Below are 18,464 nucleotides of genomic sequence, written 5' to 3'. Positions count from 1 at the left end.
TTGAGTAAGCTTTGTTGTCTAAGCATAGGCTTTTGCTGCAATGTATGATTGTCAAATCCATGTAGCAGATATTTTCCCCTCTAGGTTTAACTTGTTGAGTTTGAGCTTGATCTTGACATTTTGATGACTTCTAAAAAGTAAGAAAGTAAAATATCATAATATATCTTATATTGATATAGGAACTTGTCAATATTGCATTCCCGTAAATTCTTGGGAATGATCTGGTGGAATTTAGGAATTGTTCAATTTAGGAATGGCCTAAGGATATGCGTTTTTATTATTGGTGAACTTTTGGTTGCCATGATCTTATTGAATTTGAGTTTTATTCCATAATAATAATAATAATAATATCCGGGCGTAATGGCAATGCAATGCAATGTTTGGACAGAAGAGAATAGAATGTTATTAATATTGTCTGAAAATAAATAGGTTAGGTTGTTTTGATGGATTGGAGACCACCATACCTTACGTCACGTCACCTCATTCAGATTCAGACAAAGCATGTACACGTAATAGTAATAATTAATTAATTAATACTATTTCGAATATAGAATGAAAAAGGATTATCCTCGAATCTCATCCTATTCTACATTTTGATGGTTTCAATCTTCATCCATCCCATCCCTTTCCTTTCCTTTTATTATATTTTCTCAACTAATCATTTATATATATATATACACATATACATATAGATACTCCTTCCGTCCCACATTGATTGATGTCTGGGTTAATTAGTAGATAATTAAAAATATATTAGTAAAAATAATGATTCTGAGATAATTAATTAGTTTAATTAAAATTAAAATAAATTAAAATGTATAATTATTTTCTCAAAAAAAAAAGTGATAGAAACAGAAATAGCAATATGAACATGATAGATGAAATTAAGGGAGTAATTTAGAGCAGGAAATGGGGATGGGGATGTTTGACCTTACTCGAAACCTATTCCATTCGGATAGATATAAAAATAAACAAGGGCTCGTCCAAAATAGAATCTAAGAAATTAAATAATAATAATAATAATAAATATAAAGTAAACATCTTATTATAATTAAAACTTTACATTGTTTTCAGAATATTTTTAATTTTTAAAAAAAAGTAAAAAACTCTTTAAAAAATATTTATATATACGGGATTTGTTTAGTTTTGGTTTTGGTTTGAATTTTTATTTTAAGTTTGGTTGAAATAATATTTTATAACAAAAAATAATACTATAGTTTTATAAAAAAAATAGTACAAAAAGTAAATAGTAATACCTTTTATTTGAAACAAAAAATAAATTTGATATTGGTTTGAATTCTAGCAAAAATTTTATGGCTGATTTCGTCCCTTGTGGTAGGTTTAAAAAATTATCAGAAAAATCTACTTGCCTATTGCTAAGTGAAATCCCAATAACACTACAAAAAAAAAATAATATATTTGTAACGGAATTTCGTCCCTAAAGTTCACGTAGCTAACGTAATTCCGTTCCTAATTCTGTCTCTAATGTCATTAATAACGGAAAAAATAGATTTAGAGACAAAAAAATTTTGTTACAAAAATGATTTTTTCTTGTAGTGTAATATCTTATTATATTTTTTTGCTATCTCATTTTAAAATAAAAATATAATTCAACTATCTGTTTTTTTTTTTAATCTTATTTTTGTACAATATAATTTGTTTGTTTGTGGTTTTAAATATTTAAAATAAAGTGTTGATTTTAATTTTAATTTTCTTTTTGTTCGGTTATAAAGTAAATATTTATTTTTGATGCGGAGTTTAAAAAATAATAATATTTTAATAATAGTGAATAGTTAGAAGTAGTGTATGATATTTTTGCCTTTATTTTTTTTGTATAAGGATATTTATGAAAAAAAAAAAAAGAGTATTTAATGAAACTGTTACTTTAAAGTTCCAAAATAGAAATATGTACATATTCTTAGATAGATTGAGAAAATATTTTAATATACTTTTTTACAAAAGTAAATGATTTATTAAAAATCGTGCATAGCATAATAGTAGTTTGAGACTCAAATCATAATCAGCCAAATTTGATCATTGAAAACAATTACATCAACGCTTCTTTTGAATTTCTTTTTCATTTTTTATTGTATAGATTTCTCATTTTTCAAAAAATATATTTTTCTATCATAAAATGTCAAACATTATTTTAATTAAAAAATTCAAAATTTTAAACACAATGCAAACAGAAAAGAAACACGTTAGAAGTTAATTTGGGATTCGAAATAATAAAAATTTTGAATTAAAATTATTTTTATACGATGTCAAAAGATATTATGTATTTTAAATATGAACAAAATACAAGTGTGAGCCAAAAAACCTACATTTTTATAAAATGAAGGCACAAAACCAAATTATAGGGTGTGTTTGAACATAAAACTTGAAGTGGAGTTTAGGGTTAAGAATAAAAAAAATAAAAATAAAAATAAAAATAGATATTTGATATAATATAAATATATATTTAATACAATATGTTAAATAAAAAATAATAATTATTAAAAATATAAAAAATAAAAGAAATTTAATTACGTTTTTTTTTTTTTTTTTTTTTGTTAAGAGAGAATCCACCCCACATTAGTTTGATTTTATGACTGTAGTTTCATTGAATCTTTAGTTGACTTTGAACAAGTTTTAAGTGAGTATGTAACAATTAAATTAAATAAATAAGTCCTCCTAAGGTTATAGGGTATTTATTTATATTAGCATTTGCTTTGGGATTAAGAATTGAAATAATTGTCATGATTAGATGTATTCTTATAGAAGTAACATTTTTTTAGGTTAGAGATTACTTCGTTTACACGATACATTTTTACTCATTTGACACTATTTATCTTTTAAAAAATATCATATCAAATACTTTCTCCGTCCCGTCACAGATGATTTCATTTCCTTTTCGGTACGTCTCACAAAAAATGATCCATTTTCATTTTTAGTATACTTAACAAATATAAATCAATTTAATTGAACTTGTAACACCTTACACGTAGGACATACTCAAAACTCCTTTATTTTTATCTCTCTCCTCAATTAACAAATATTTTTCCTTTAAAACTCCTCATTTTTATAAATCTAATTTATGGTAATGATAAATAAATAAATATATTTTTTTATTTATCTGTATTATATAAAATTTTATTCTTTACAAAATAATATTCATATTGCATATATTTTATTGAGATAATTGTAAACATATAAAAAAAAATCAACAACACTACACATATAAAAAATAATTATATATTATCTTAACATATTATTAATAACTTAATAACCTATACTACATAAAATACCGTGTCTCCAACAAAAGACTCCATCTTTTGCGGGATGAAATATATTTTTTCTCTCATAAAAGCATCAAGTCAAATACTAATTTTTTACTTTTTCCCAAACTTCTAAAATTTCAAAAACTTCAAAAAATCCTCTGTCTAAACAAGTGTTTAATCTTGGCGAGTATGTGCAATCTTATTTAACCATCATGTCACATGATAGGGTTTGTTCATTTTGAGTTTTCTGAATTAATGAATTTTTTTATATTATGTATGAAAAATTATGTTGATAATATAAACTATAATATTTGGGATTGAATTATTAGTTTTTTGTGAATTAATAAAAATTATATATTATATATGTAGTGTTAATGTGTGTATATATATATACTCTTTTCGTCTCTTGACAATCTATCCATTTTTTCATTTTGGTCCGTCCCATAACAAAGTATCAATTTTCTTTTTTAGTAATTATGCTATCTACCTAACATTACAAATATTCTTTCAATTTACAATATATTACATAAATATCATTACCTTTATATCATACAATATATCCCAATATAATATTAATATTTTTAAAACTCCGTACAAAAATTAAATAAATATATAAATATGAGACGAAAAAAATATATTTTTTAAAGTAATATTTATAGAGAATCGTTGCATGAAAGTAAATGTCCAAACTCTCGTACAAATAATAGAATAACATAATTTTCACCCAAAATTACTATATTATCATTATTTTAATCTAAAACATATGTGTGTATTGTATGTAAAAGAAATTGTGTTCGTATACTCCCTCCGTCTTAGATATCATGTCCACGTTGCCGTTTCTGTCCGTCCCACATACCATGTCACTTTCTTTTTTCGGAAAATGATTATACACTTTAATTTCATTTTAAATTTTTACATTTTTTTTTTAAATTTTAATTAAACTAATTAGTTATTTTAATCTTAATTTATAATTATTTATATTATAGGATAATTATTTTCACCAATACATTCTTAATTATATGCTAATTACACCCCTCATAAAATACCGTGTCTACAGTGTAGGATGGAGGGAGTATTTTATTGCAACCTACTACATATAAATATCAATGTCTTTCTAATATTCCATAGAAAGTTAACGAATATATAGCTATAGGCGAAGAGAGTCAATAATATTTATAAATGAATTTCTTTGGTAATTTTACTTTATAATATATTCAAGCAAGTGTTTGGTTTTACATTTTAATATTATATTTTGGTTGAAACAATATTTGAATATGATATTTTTATAAAATAAAATAATTGTCGTTTAAGTTTTGTGGAAGTATTTGGTTTGTATTTCAAATATTACTTAATATATTATTGAATATGCTCACTTTTAAATAAAAATATACTTTTTTACAAAATTTATTTCATTTAAGATTTTAATTTAATTTTATTTTTTAAGTGTATAAAGTATAACCTTTAGGATTAAACATATTTATTTAAAAAATAATAATATTCAACTACTATTTAAATTAAAAAAAAAAAAAGGAACACAAAATCTCAAATTTTTTGGTAAAACAACATAAAACAAAACAGACTTGTGATTTATGAGAATTGTTTAAACTCATTTCGTCATTAGTTAATTGTGATATAGTTATGAAATTTTTGAATTATTTTTGTAGTCGAGGTCCGTCTAGAACAATAGTCATTAACTAATAACGAAAATATATTCACATACAAGAATTTTGAATCTAAGAAAGTAAAAAATAATGAGAAATTTACAATTTTTATAAATTACAAATAAATTTTATGTTATAGTATGTTATCCAATTTATTTTGAAAAAAAAAGTAACATAAATGCCACATTTCTATACAATACATTACTCTCTATTCACTTAGGGTGTGTTTGTTTGGAAATTGGATTTTAAATACACTATTCATTCTAATTTTTTCTCCTAAAAAAATATCAAATCAAACATCTATTTTTCATTTTTTATATTATACTAAAAATCAATTTTACATTCAAAACATCACATTAACACTTTTTATATCACATCATACAACTATTTAAATTCAAAATTTTACTATTCAAATCCCAACTCAAAATCCAAACCTCCAAACAAATACACCCTAATAAATATCCGTTTAGGATGTGTTCGTTTGCCGGGCTTTATCTAATTTTTTTTATACATTAATTTATATTTTTTATAAAACATCAAATCAAATATCTAATTTTTATTTTTGTATTATATTAAAAATTATTTTTATATTTAAAAAATTACATCAAGTTGTTAATACCTATTTATATCATATTATACATTTATTTAAATTCAAATTTTTTACTATTCAAATTCCAATTCAAAATCAAAACCCCAAACAAACACACTAGTGTAAAGTTTAATTAATATTATCATTTTTATATGCTATCATATCTCTATATTTAATTTAATATAATAATATTAATGTAAATAATTATAAATCTAAAAATATTTGCAATATTTAATGTTGTCTACATTTAATAAAAAACAAATAGACAGTGCTTTATTTTTTACTGTAAAAATATAAAACAATAAATACATTTGTTTTTTTTTTTTTTAAATACTCCCTCCAACACAGCAAGAATGGACCATTTTGTTAGGAATACGCTATTTTAGATAATGTAAGTTAGTAAATTATTAATAATAAATTATGATATTATTTAATTATTTTTTATATGAAAAGTTTTATTGGTGTTTTAAATATTTTTAAGATTATTTGAATAAAATATATACAATAAGAATATTATTTTTATAGATAATAAAATTTTATATAAATAAAAATAAATAAAAATATATATTTACTTATTTATAATTAACTTAAATAATTTTATAATTTTTTTTTAAATATAAATAAAAATATTTATTTATTAAAAAGATATAAAAAGAAATAAATGATATACTCCCTCCGTCCTAAAATATATTTGCACGGTTTTTTAAGTGATTGTCTTTTTGTTATAAATTGACAAATTTGCCCATAATTGTATGGTATAAATTAAAAGTAATAAATGAATGAAAGAGTAAAAATATAAAATTTGTGTTTAAGAAAAAATAATACTATAGTTATTAGACGTCCCAAATAAAAAATAAAACATTAGTTTGTGGACCGACGGAGTATCTTTAATGAATCAACAAAAAGAAGGAAAATGAGCGGAACTCAGGAGTATCAAATAATTGTTTTATTTCAAAATATTCAAATTCAAATACAAAATGGAAAATATATATGGGTGTGTTTGTTTTGGGGTTTGGATTTTGAGTTGAGATTTGAATAGTAAAAATTTTGAATTTGAATAGTTGTATGATGTGATATAAATAAGTATTAATGTGATATTTTGAATGTAAAATTGATTTTTAATATAATATAAAAAATAAAAAAATAAGTGTTTGATGTGATATTTTTTGAAGAAAAATAATGGGTGAATAGTAGATTGGAAATCCAATCCCCAAGACAAACACACCCAATGTAAGCAAATTACTTCATATGTTATTTAAAAAAAATTAATGCAGTAAAATATACCACGGTAATATTCTAGAAACTTCGAAATTGTATTTAAAATTTTTTGAAAAAAAGATGCTCGTAGATATACTCTGTATATGAGAGAGTAATAGTTATTACAGCATTTCCCTCCAAAATCCGATAGCAGATTCTCAGGCAAAAAAAAAAAGAAAAAACCCAAAAAACAACCACCATTCAATTCCAGATCTGACTTGGATTAACCTCAACAAAATTTGACCAACCCCAGGACTTCAACTCCCACCCAATCTAAACCATCCATCCCAAACCCAACCCTAAACCAACGGCTAAAAAAAGATCAAATCCACAATATCCCGGGACTTCCAAAGACCGCTAGTCAAAGCAGTTAATAAACGAACGGATAAGATCGTCCATACGCCAATTCAGCAACGCGTCAGAATTCGACACGTGTCCCCCGAGCCATTTCGGATAAGGACCCTCCTCCTTCCTTTTTTACTTTAACCTTAAAAAAACATAAAAAATTATAATTGGACAAATGAGGCGTCAGCGTCCACACCATACATGTCAGAGCCCACCCCACCCCACCCTCAGGCCCCTCTATAATTGAACGTTTCCTCATCCTGTTTTCCCACTGCGTCCATTATTGAATTCCTCTGCAATTTCCATTTCTCTGTTATTTAATTCGATCATCGCCGCCCTTGTCTGAAATCGCCATTGTTAATTAATTGTTCTTCTTGCCGTGGGGGGGTTCGTCGTCTCGGCTCGGCTGGTCCTTTTAAGAAACAGGGAGCTATTTATTCTTGCATTCTGGGATTTGACAATCTCGAAATTATTAGAGCTTTGTTTTGTTTGGAGAAATTAAGGTAGTTCGATTGTTTTTTTAATTGGGGAAATTAAATGGCTGCTGCTGGTATGGGGTGTGGGTCTGCATCGGGCTCCTGTGCTGGATTGAAAGGGTCTTCTTCTTCTTCTTCTTCGAGCTGGAGAGGCAGCAAGTCTAAGAGAAAGGGGTTAAGGGTTTCCTGTGTGTCCTCCTCTCCTGTCACTGATTCTTACAGGACTTTAAGGATTCATCCTGGAGCATCCGAATCCGAGGTTAAGAAGGCATTCAGGAAGCTTGCTCTTAAGGTAACATTCTTTCTTTCTTAAGTTTTTGGATTTTTTTTTTAGGGGTTGTTGTTCTAACAGTCAAGAACAGTATGATTTGCCCTCTTTGTTATTTGGTGATCTGAATATGAATTTTATTTATTTAAATAATCTTGGAATTGCTGGTTTTGATTGAATGAATTAATGTGAATTGGATTTTGCAGTATCATCCAGACGTGTGCAGAGAGCAAAATAGTGGAAGCCAATTTCACCAAATCTATGAAGCATATGATGTAAGAAAGTGTGTGTATGTATTCAATATTTGTCCTTATCTTTTAGGTTTAGGTCAATTCTTAATATTCAAAATATTTTTATATTTATATAAATTTTTGTAGGAAAATAAAAGTCTTTTTGTTATTTTTTTTAATATAATAATTAATATTTAATGATAAATACAAAACAAAATCAAATATAAATTTTCAAAGTAGCCAAATGAATTATTATTTATCCTGTGGAAATTGTGTCAATTCATAATGGAGTATTATTTATCTTGTGTTGTACGCAAAGAGAGGAGGGTGGGGTTGATGATGAGAGTGATGTATATTTGTTTCATTGTAGGGGTGCGTTTGTTTGTTTGGGGGGATTAGATTTTGAGTTGGGATTTGAACAGTAAAAATTTTGAATTTGAATAGTTGTATGATGTGACATAAATAGGAGTTGATGTGATGTTTTGAATGTAAAATTGATTTTTAGTATAATATAAAAAATAAAAAATAGCGTTTGATTTGAGATTTTTGGCAAAAAAAAAAAAAAAGAAAAAAAAGAGATGAACAGTGAAACTTTAATCCACCCCAAACAAACACACCCACAAGAATGCATTATACATATATATATATATATATGAATATTGAAGTTTTAATTAAAACATAAATTCCTGTCTTGATTGAATTTATGTTTGAGTTGAGGATTGGGGGCCCTTTAGCAGCTGCTGCTGATTGGTCATTTTCAGCATAGGCTCTAAGTCAAATCTAGGCCCTTCACCTTTCTTCCTTTGGATATAATTGCATTGCACATTGGCCATGTTTTGTTTTTTTGTTTTTTCTAATTTTTTTGGTATGATGTCCATTTTTGAGGTTCCTTTGTTGTCCTGGAATTAAAAGACCATCTTTTCTTGATGGGGTTGTTGAATGCATGGCTTAAAAAGGGCCTCTTTGGATTTGGGATTTTTGTGGAGAAAATGGAAAGATTAAGTTCAATCCAAGGATCAAACAATTTTATTTTATCTAGAACATTGAATTGAATATAATTGATTTAATTCGATTCGATTCTTGTATTTGATATTGTTTATTTATTTACCGTGGATTGATTTTATTACGGCGCAGAATGTGATGAGCCATCTGAAAGGGGAGACACCGCCGGAGATGTTTGAACAGTACAATGACAATGTTGGAGGAGACGATGTAATGAGGGGAATGTGCGACGAGGATTGGGATTTGTGGGAAGAGTGGATGGGTTGGGAAGGAGCCGGGATTCGTGACTACACTTCTCATATCAATCCTTACATCTAAACTCATCGTCGGATTGGATTGGATCGGATTATTTTTATGACATTGGTTTGATGCATATGATTAAGGATGAGGAAGAAAGAAGCCCACATCTTCTGAATGAATAAATCTGTACAGACAGACAGATGTGTGATAGAAGATGATCGAGGTGTATTGTATTATGTATTATGTAATGTAACGTGTATATAATAATGTGTATATATGTATATGTATATGTATTTATCTATTTATGAGTATGTACAAATTACATTACATAATACATTATTGTTAAGTATGAATTAAGAGAAGGGAAAGGGATTGTCTGAATCGGCCATTCTTTCCTTCCGAGTCTTCAATGTGCATATGAAATAAATTCAATCAATGGATGCTTTCTATTTTTGTTTCTATAGTTTTTATTAATTTATTTTATACATATTCGTTGTTTAAAAGAAATACCGAATAGGATTATTTTCTTTGGTCCAACAAAATATGTGAAGTGTTTTTTGTTTTTTTTTTTTGTTTCCATCAAAATGAACCAACTTCTTTAAAAAAATTGTAAATTAACAAATTTTAGAGCCAAAATAAAATAATTCAAATCAAATTCTATGTGTATATATATTAAAAAAAATTCATCAAAATTAATTTCATTATAGAAAATTTAATTATTATTTTTTATTCCATAGGTAAAATTTTAATGAAATATAACTGTAATAAAGGTAAAGATTGACATGCTATATTGTTTATGTCCATGTTTAAACACAGTCCATGTTTCAAATTCAATGTTTCATTAAACTGTTTATGTCCGTGTTTAAACGCAGTCCATGTTTTAATTCAACGTCTCGTTAAACGGTTAATGTCCGTGTTTAACACAGTCCATGTTTTAAATTCAACGTCTCATTAAACTTATAATGTCCGTGTTTAAACATAGGCCATGCTTCAAATTCAACGTCTCGTTAAACATAAAGTTTATGTCCGTGTTTACAGCCCATGTTTCAAATTCAATGTCTCGTTTAATTGTTTATATCCGTGTTTACAGCCCATGTTTCAAATTCAATGTCTCATTTAACTGTTTATGTCTGTGTTTAAACACAACCCATGTTTTAAATTTAATGTCTCATTAAACTGTTTATATCCGTGTTTAAACACAATCCATGTTTTAAATTTATCGTCTCATTAAACTGTTTTTGTTCGTGTTTAAACACAACCCATATTTTAAATTCATCGTCTCATTAAACTGCTTATGCCCGTGTTTAAACACAACTCTGTTTCGAATTCAACGTCTCATAACTAAACACACCGTAAGTTAGTGTGTTGTTGAGTCATTCAAGTGCTGAAAGCATGAACACATTTCCGATTTGTGGAGTAGACAAATGCCCCATAGATAACCAATTCATTGCAAAGAACAACAACAACAACAACAGGACATTTCCCAGAAGCTAAAGAACTATCACATTTCTAATAGACTGGCAAGAATACAAAGGACTACCATCGATCGAAACCACCTTGTTAGTAGTAATACACAAAAACCACCACAATGGGGAAGGAAGTAACGTAAACCTTGTATATGTACAGTTTCAATCAATTATGTAGCTAGCTAAAGCTAAAATATTCCGATTTCAGTTTCTCACTATAATCCCCAGACAACAATGCAAATTCTTTTTTCCTTTTTTGTTTTTTCAAAATTTCTGGAAGCAGGCCAGAGTCCGGAATCAAACCTGGAAAAGAATCAGTTTTCTTCGCCAATGGCGCATGGAATGCAGGGAGGATCTTTTGATTGGTCTTGGGGGGTGATTTTTTGCAAGCAATCGTCATGAAAAGTATGGCCGCATGGTAGCACAGCAGCGGGTGGAGGAATAGTAGGCTGATACGCCGGTCCTTCTGCTGTAAGTGAGAGATCCCTCTTGCATAAGTGACACTTACATCCGGTTAGATTAACCATTTCCTCAACACCTACAAACATATGCAATATTCATGTTAGGAGCTGTTGCATCAAGAAACATACGGCTAGATGGATGGACGAACAAAATATAGGGGATGAGAAGAAATCATTCACGGTGCTATACTCTAGTGGCTCTCTCCACATTTTCAAGAACAATGAAAGTTGGTGTTACTCCCGTATCAAGATCACAACAAAAACTATGCTAACAGGTTTTCTAAGCATGCAAGAAAGGTCATGAAGACGTTACCCCTTGTTCTGAATCATGGATGCTCGAACTATTGTAATGCAGACCTTTGGGGATAGGCTAATATCTAATCATGTATGTTTTTTCTAGTAATTCCCCATCCCAAATAATTATGACACTTCCACATTTTTTTGGCTATCTATTAAACTTATGCAAAATTAGTTTATAGCAACCCACGATTTTATTATTTCTACTTTAACAAACAATAATCAATTTGCCACTATCTTTTCTACTTATCCCATCACTTTTTTTTTAATAACTTCTCTAATAGATTTTTCATAATATCCATACTTCACTTTATATATTTATTATTTTTATATTAAAATATTATTATTTTTTAGTCTTCATGCTATGGGAAAAGGACATAATTATTCCGGAGGGAGAGAAAGTATAATAAACATGAGAGTAGGTCAGACAAAGTAACTAATCCAATCAAGTAAAAGGCACAACAAATTTCAATACCAAAAGACTATGTAAAACTAGAGAAGGCCAAGAACATCAAGTGCCAAAGTATTATTAATGTTTTTACGGAAAAGTTCATAGCATAAGAAAGTATGATCAAAGATGCCTACCTTTCCATTTTATATGATGAGGGGAGGATGGACTGCGGACAGTTCCTGGAGCAGGTGCAGCAATGGCCAAAGGCCTGTTGTGAATATCAGAAGAAAGTACACCACGACCACGAGCAGGAATACCTTTCCTCCGTCTGCTCAATTGTATTGCTTGAGGATTTTCAGTGGCTGGTCTCTTCAAAGATGGACGGGGAACGCCGGGAGAAGGAGGTTGGGGCCTTGGATCAAATGTTGAAACCTGAGGCATCTGACCTGTAAAGTAGGAGAAATTAGCAATTATTACCACATGAATTGGTTTCTGCAGTTAACACAATAGGCATCAGATAGCACATTAACTGATACCATTCAAATAATCAACTTGCAGAAGATTCTTACCAAAATGGGCTGGAATGCAATGATATTGTTGACCTATGTTGATAGAAAGGCATATCACATTAGCGCCTATAGTAATATGTGCATTATTTCACAACAGATACTTTTCGGATATACCTGATGATAAAGCAGGGCTAGGACGACGGATAGTTGGCATCATATTTGTTGGAAGAGGACCTACCAAAAACAGAAGCAACAAAAAGAAGGAATAGTTTGTAATGTTGAGTAAGTGAAATAAGTTCAATCACAGGGAGTGAAGTTGATTACACATACCAAAGTATTGAGGTCGAACAGGTCTTTGAAATTGATCTGTCAGTAACCACAAGAAGTTTGACTATAATTAGGGTATCAATTTAATCAAGTTTGTACAAAAACTGAAGTGAATCTGTCCTACAGATTTTTACATAGGCTTAGGGCAGGAAAGGATAACAAGATATTTTCTTGCATCTTCCGTTGTCTTTACTTCACCTTTCACCATTTACCATATTTGCAGCAGAACTAATCAGCCCTATTGTCTTAATTCCAATGCAGGCTGCCTAAAAGTTGCCAAGGATATTGAGAGGACCTAATAATCCCTATATTAAAACACAAACACCTAATTTGTGTTTCTATGCATTGAATCACCCACGAAAACAACTTCCTTTTCTTGTCATGCTTTCATGGACAATTATATTTAGATTATTTTCATAGAGATTGATCCAATTATATTGTATTGAAATTCAGAGCTCTAAATTTTCACTAATATGATAACAAAAAAATTCATATAATGATTTGAGCAGAAATGGCATAACACTTATCTAACACAACTGACTAACAATTTATTAGGTACCGTTGACAATTTGAGGAGTAGGAAAATCATTAGGTTGAACTCCAAGTCTCTTAGGAAATTGGCTAGCTGCAGAAGAGTGAACAGGAGTCCAACTTGGAACTGGATAACCAATTCTCACAGGATATGAACTATTACTGTGGAAATGAACAGGTTGACCATCTTGAGAAGTAATTAAGTTTCCTGAGAGAAAAGAAACATGCAAAAATTATATATTATCCGAAGATTGATTCCAGAAGTAGCAAGTAAAGTCAAATAATTTATAGCCCTTCGAGGGATGTCACATTAATTTCTTTTTTTATTTTTTATATAAAGAAGGAAAGCATATGTCATACACAAAATATATATTTTACTCAACAAAAGTGCATTTGATTGCTAATGTATTTATCTTATGATCACAGTGATTCTTCTACAAATGTATGCACAAAAACTCCCAGATAATGCCATGTTCTATAGTGTCCATAAATCATATCATTATCAACCCCACTTCTTGAATGGCGGCCTATCATTGTCATGATCTCAAACTATTAAAGTTCAGAATTCATTGGTGTGGCAAAAATGTTCACTCCTATCTGGCCAAAATGCTGAGATGAGGAGCTTCAATAAAACTAGCATGAGATAAAACTTATGGCAATAATGATACTAATCAACTGGACTGGCTGTGCTGAAATTTGCTTACCGATTGGTTGAACACTAGAAGAACCAAGTGGAGTAACTTCTGTTCGGGTATTTCCTGCTAGTGATGTCACATTTCCTGTTGATTAAAAGAACAAGAATATAGTTCAGGCCTCAAAGCCAAGTGATCTATAGGTACGTTAAATAGATGATGTATCCTATAACTATCCCACTGACTGATAATAAGCGTAAACATAGATCGAATCATCATCGTCAATTAACTGCTTGCAAAAATGAGAAAGGGCCTTACCTCTTGGCTGAAAATGAACACCAGCACTACTTATAGTTCCTCTACCATCACTTGGAATAATATATTGTCCTGTAGAAAAGGTTGAATCCAAAACTGTTCAGACATGTAGTGAATTAAATAAAAGTTATTGTTCACCCATGCTCCCTAACCCAATCAAATGTCAAAGGAACGTTCCAGTACAATGGCATAGATATAGCTTCTTCATATAATTTTTCAGACTGAGCTTTTATAACAGCAGCAACTTTGCAAATAATGAAATAGCTTTCAACATGGAAAGAAATATAATCACAGCCAAATTTTTAAATCTGAAATTTCAAAGCAAGGAGCAGGTGCCCCAGATATTAGAAGTGATTCATAAGAATCACCTAGCTGTGCATGGTTGAATGAGCTTCCTCCATAGAAGTTGGATGAATATTGGAGAAATCCTGGTGGGCCATTCATGAAAACTTGTCTAGATTGACCAGAAAAATATGCTGGCGGGCTTCTCAAAGGAAACGACAATGTACTTGGATCAGGTACATAATTATTATATCTCCCTGAAAATGTAGGTTGTGCAATAGCATGGGTGGCCAGGGAGAGCTGGTCTGAATTCTGCGAGACACTGAAGTATTGAAAATGTTCATCTTGGATAGACATACTCGGAGGCAACATATATGATGGCCGGGATAATCCACCAGAATTAGATTGAATCCTTGAAGAACTACCTGTCAACTCATTAAGATTCAAAGGGTTCTGTAGAATTTGCCCAACATGTGAACTGTTATATTGTACAGAAGCAGTATCCTCCTCCAATCTACTGGCAATTTCTCTAGGATTGAAATTATTGTTCGATATGATTTCTCTACCACCTCCAGTTCCAAGTGTTAGAAAACTCCCATCGACGTTATGTGGAGGTCTATTTGGAAAGGGGATGACATTTATGTCTTGTTCTTGTTCAATTATTGTTGCACCGAAATTATCCGAATGCGGAAATGCAGATGTAACTCTGCCTGGAGAGGAATATTTTCCATCCACTGGTGGCATACCAGTTCTAAATTTTTTAGCTTCCGCTCCATGTACCTTTAATGGATAACCTGATGATGTCCCGTACCTTGGCAACCCGCAATTCATTTGAACATCTGAATTATAACCCATAGAGGAGATATTTGTGTCCGTCAAACATTCTGCACTGAAAGAATTGTGTCCGTCTGCTGCATCACGAAATTGGCTTATGCTCAAATCTGGATATAATGATTCTCTCCAGAATTCAGGCAGGTCCCTTCTGAAACTTGAACTTTCATTAACTTTTGAATCATTCGAGAAACTGGATGTTGTACAAGCACGGTTGTTTTGATAGTCACACTCAGGACGGTATGATTGCCTATCATGGCGTATAACGGCACGATTTTGAGTAGGATAAGCATTACCAGATGAAATAGATAGCAAATTCATAGTATCAGCTCCAACATTTTTAGCACCATGAGTTTGGTCACCATCATTAGCTCCACTCTGTTTAGCAGAAAGAGAAAGTTCATCAAGCCCTTCATCTTCTGCACTCATGGCAGGGGGATTGCCACATCCCATTTATTATTCTGAAGTATAAGAAACTGAACAAAAGAATAAATACAATCATCAGTAAAAATTTAAAAAAAAATGGTGAATCCACAGACAAAAAGAAGTAGTCAACTCAACTAGATAAACTATTCGGCCATGGAGAAGCATAGCCATTTCTTACAAACAATTTAAACTGGTCAGCACCTTCAATTATATAAATGATGGAAAATGCATATTAATAATAGATACCCAGGGTAATATGCTACAGAAGATGAAGGATACCAGACAAAGAACCCTGATGAAGAATTCTCAGGTAGTAAAATTTGAAGAACTCCAAACAATCTAGGCAGATAATTAGCATCACCGAACCAACAGGCATAGAACATAAAATAGGCATACGGTCTCATGTGAGCGAGCATTTATTCCCCTTCAGTGGACCACTTAAGCCCAGAGCAAAACAATCCTTCTCTGAGTTTCTTGAAAAGAATAAGAATCAAAAGCAGTTCTTTCAAGAAAAAGAGGGAAAGAAATGAGGAATCATACTTTCACGGAGCAATCTTGAATCCAAAATCGAAAAGAAAGGACTCCAATACACACCGCAATTTAGCTTCTATACACACAAGATACACGCAAAAATTTCCAGCAGAGACTCCAATATCAGAGTCAAAAGCAACATCAAACTCTCGATGACTCCACCAAACCAAAACCCCCCCATTAACCAAAATTACAATTATACAAAACCCTGGCCACGCCACACAGCTTGATCTCCAAGTAACCATTCAAAAACCACATCATCATCATCATCATCATCGCCATCTAATCCACCCACCGAACTATCGCACACCAAAGCATCGCAATCTATCACACACAAAATCTCACAACGCCGCGTAGGAATCTAAAAAGAGGGTTTCGCGTTTTCCGTACCGGCGATGAGCTCGAGACGCACCCAAACCGATCCTCGACCTGGTAAAACGAGAACTTCCAAGCGACGACACACGAAAAATGAGTGTGATGAGCGAGACTTTTAAGAGTGAGGAACAGCGAGGATTTTTAGAGAGAGAGAAAACCCGTCTGGGGGGAGAGAGAGAGAGAGGTATTTTGGCGCTTAGGGCTGTGAGTAGAAAGAGATTTAAAGGGTTCGGTCAGCGGCCCCACTTTTGGCTTTAGCGGCTCTGTACACGTGTCAGCTCGATAGTCTTTCTGGTGGCTGACGTGTCGTCAGTCCTAATCTTACTGGCGGTCATGCTTGGCTCCGTCACCGTCCAATAGAAGAGAGACATACACGTTAATGGCGTGATTGTAACGCAGAAATTTGACGATAATTTTCCTACCGTTGGATCAACTTGCGAAGTTGTGTGAAGGGAATAATTAGTTAGGTCAAGCTGACTACGGGTTTGTTTGTTTTGATTTAAAGTGTGTTTGTGGGTTTGGGTTTTGTCTTGTATTTTTTAGTAAAAAATTGAATTTGAACCATTATTTGACGTAATATAAATAGATATTAATATTATATTTTGAATATAAATTTTTTTATAGTATAATATAATAAAAAATAATTGTTAAATTCGATATTTTTGAATAAAAATTAAAATTTGAATAATAAAAATCTTTATTAAACTTAACCAGAGAACGCAACCTGACATTGATTCGATTTTTAATTTAAAATATTACTTTAATATGATATTATAAAATAAAATAATACTACATTTTTATTAAAAATAGTAAAAATTAAACAATACTTTTTCTATTCTACTTTAAATTAGTTTTAAAAAATAATAATATTTTATTGGCTAGTTATGATGTGTAAAATTTTTGATATTTTTGTAATTTTGATCATATATATAAATTAATTGTCGCTGTAATAATATACTTTTAGGGAAAAAATTAATTTTGATTAAAATATAAAAATTCATCAATTTTAGTCACATTATAAATAATTTTAATCAATTCTGGTCACACAAGTAAAAAATTAACGGAAATTGTTGACATGGCAGCGGACTTGGAAACAGTACAACCATGTACAATTATATACGGCCGTGTATAATTCAATATACCGTTTTTCACAGCCAAGTTGACACACGACCCTGTTTAATTTTACACGGCCGTATACCTTTCTATTTTGGTCTAAAATTTTATTTTTTTGCTATATTTTTTTTAAAAAAATATATTTTGAAAATCGATAAACTTTTATATTTGAATTAAAATTGATATTCCCTCCGTCCCACTTAATTTGTCCACTATTTCTATTTTCGTTCATCCCACATAATTTGTCATTTCCTTTGATAGAAATATAATTATACGACTTTAATCATATTTTAAAATTCATAATTTATAATTTTTTTTTATTTTAATTAAATTATTTAGTCATTTTACTCTTAATCTATGCTTATTTTTATTAAATCATTATTATTTTCACTAATATATTTCTTAATTACTTACTAGTTACACAATATCTAAAATTTTGTGCTTGTACTAAATTAGACAATGTAGCTGGAACGGGGAGTACATCTTAATTATATTTAAGATTACTTGTTTTTTTTTTTTTTCATTTTAACTTATATCAATTATTTTAAAAATAAATATATAACAAAAAAAATAGACCAAAATAGAAATGTACGACCTTGCAGAATTAAATATGATCGTGTACAATTGCACACTGAATTAGACACGGCCG

The 18,464-nt window shown here is 30.0% G+C and overlaps 2 protein-coding genes across 5 annotated transcripts; one reads left to right on the top strand and one right to left on the bottom strand.

The window, feature by feature from the left end:
- The first annotated feature begins 7,368 nt into the window (after positions 1–7,368).
- On the top strand, positions 7,369–9,787 carry LOC127254849 (chaperone protein dnaJ 8, chloroplastic-like). Its single transcript, XM_051280159.1, has 3 exons — positions 7,369–7,880; positions 8,063–8,131; positions 9,221–9,787. Exons 1-3 carry the CDS (start codon positions 7,650–7,652, stop codon positions 9,404–9,406), a joined length of 486 nt encoding a protein of 161 aa, XP_051136116.1. The 5' UTR covers positions 7,369–7,649; the 3' UTR covers positions 9,407–9,787.
- Positions 9,788–10,814: 1,027 nt separating this feature from the next.
- LOC127254812 (uncharacterized) lies at positions 10,815–16,887 on the bottom strand. 4 transcript variants are annotated; one of them, XM_051280110.1, is made up of 10 exons: positions 16,337–16,887; positions 14,626–15,846; positions 14,261–14,329; positions 14,015–14,089; positions 13,339–13,518; positions 12,783–12,818; positions 12,627–12,686; positions 12,513–12,545; positions 12,138–12,389; positions 10,815–11,332 (listed from the first exon to the last, which is right to left on the bottom strand). In XM_051280110.1, the coding sequence occupies exons 2-10, from the start codon at positions 15,821–15,823 to the stop codon at positions 11,109–11,111; spliced, it is 2,127 nt and encodes a 708-aa protein (XP_051136067.1). In that variant the 5' UTR covers positions 15,824–15,846; positions 16,337–16,887; the 3' UTR covers positions 10,815–11,108. The 4 variants fall into 4 exon arrangements, with proteins under 4 accessions (XP_051136067.1, XP_051136066.1, XP_051136069.1 ...); XM_051280109.1 differs by having other exon boundaries at positions 16,718–16,887; XM_051280112.1 differs by having other exon boundaries at positions 14,626–15,748; positions 16,718–16,887.
- Positions 16,888–18,464: the final 1,577 nt, after the last annotated feature.

This window comes from Andrographis paniculata, unplaced genomic scaffold, assembly GCF_009805555.1.
Source record: "Andrographis paniculata isolate CXL003 unplaced genomic scaffold, ASM980555v1 Contig52END, whole genome shotgun sequence".
In the NCBI taxonomy this organism is placed as follows: domain Eukaryota; kingdom Viridiplantae; phylum Streptophyta; class Magnoliopsida; order Lamiales; family Acanthaceae; genus Andrographis; species Andrographis paniculata.
This window is presented reverse-complemented; position numbering and strand designations above follow the sequence as displayed.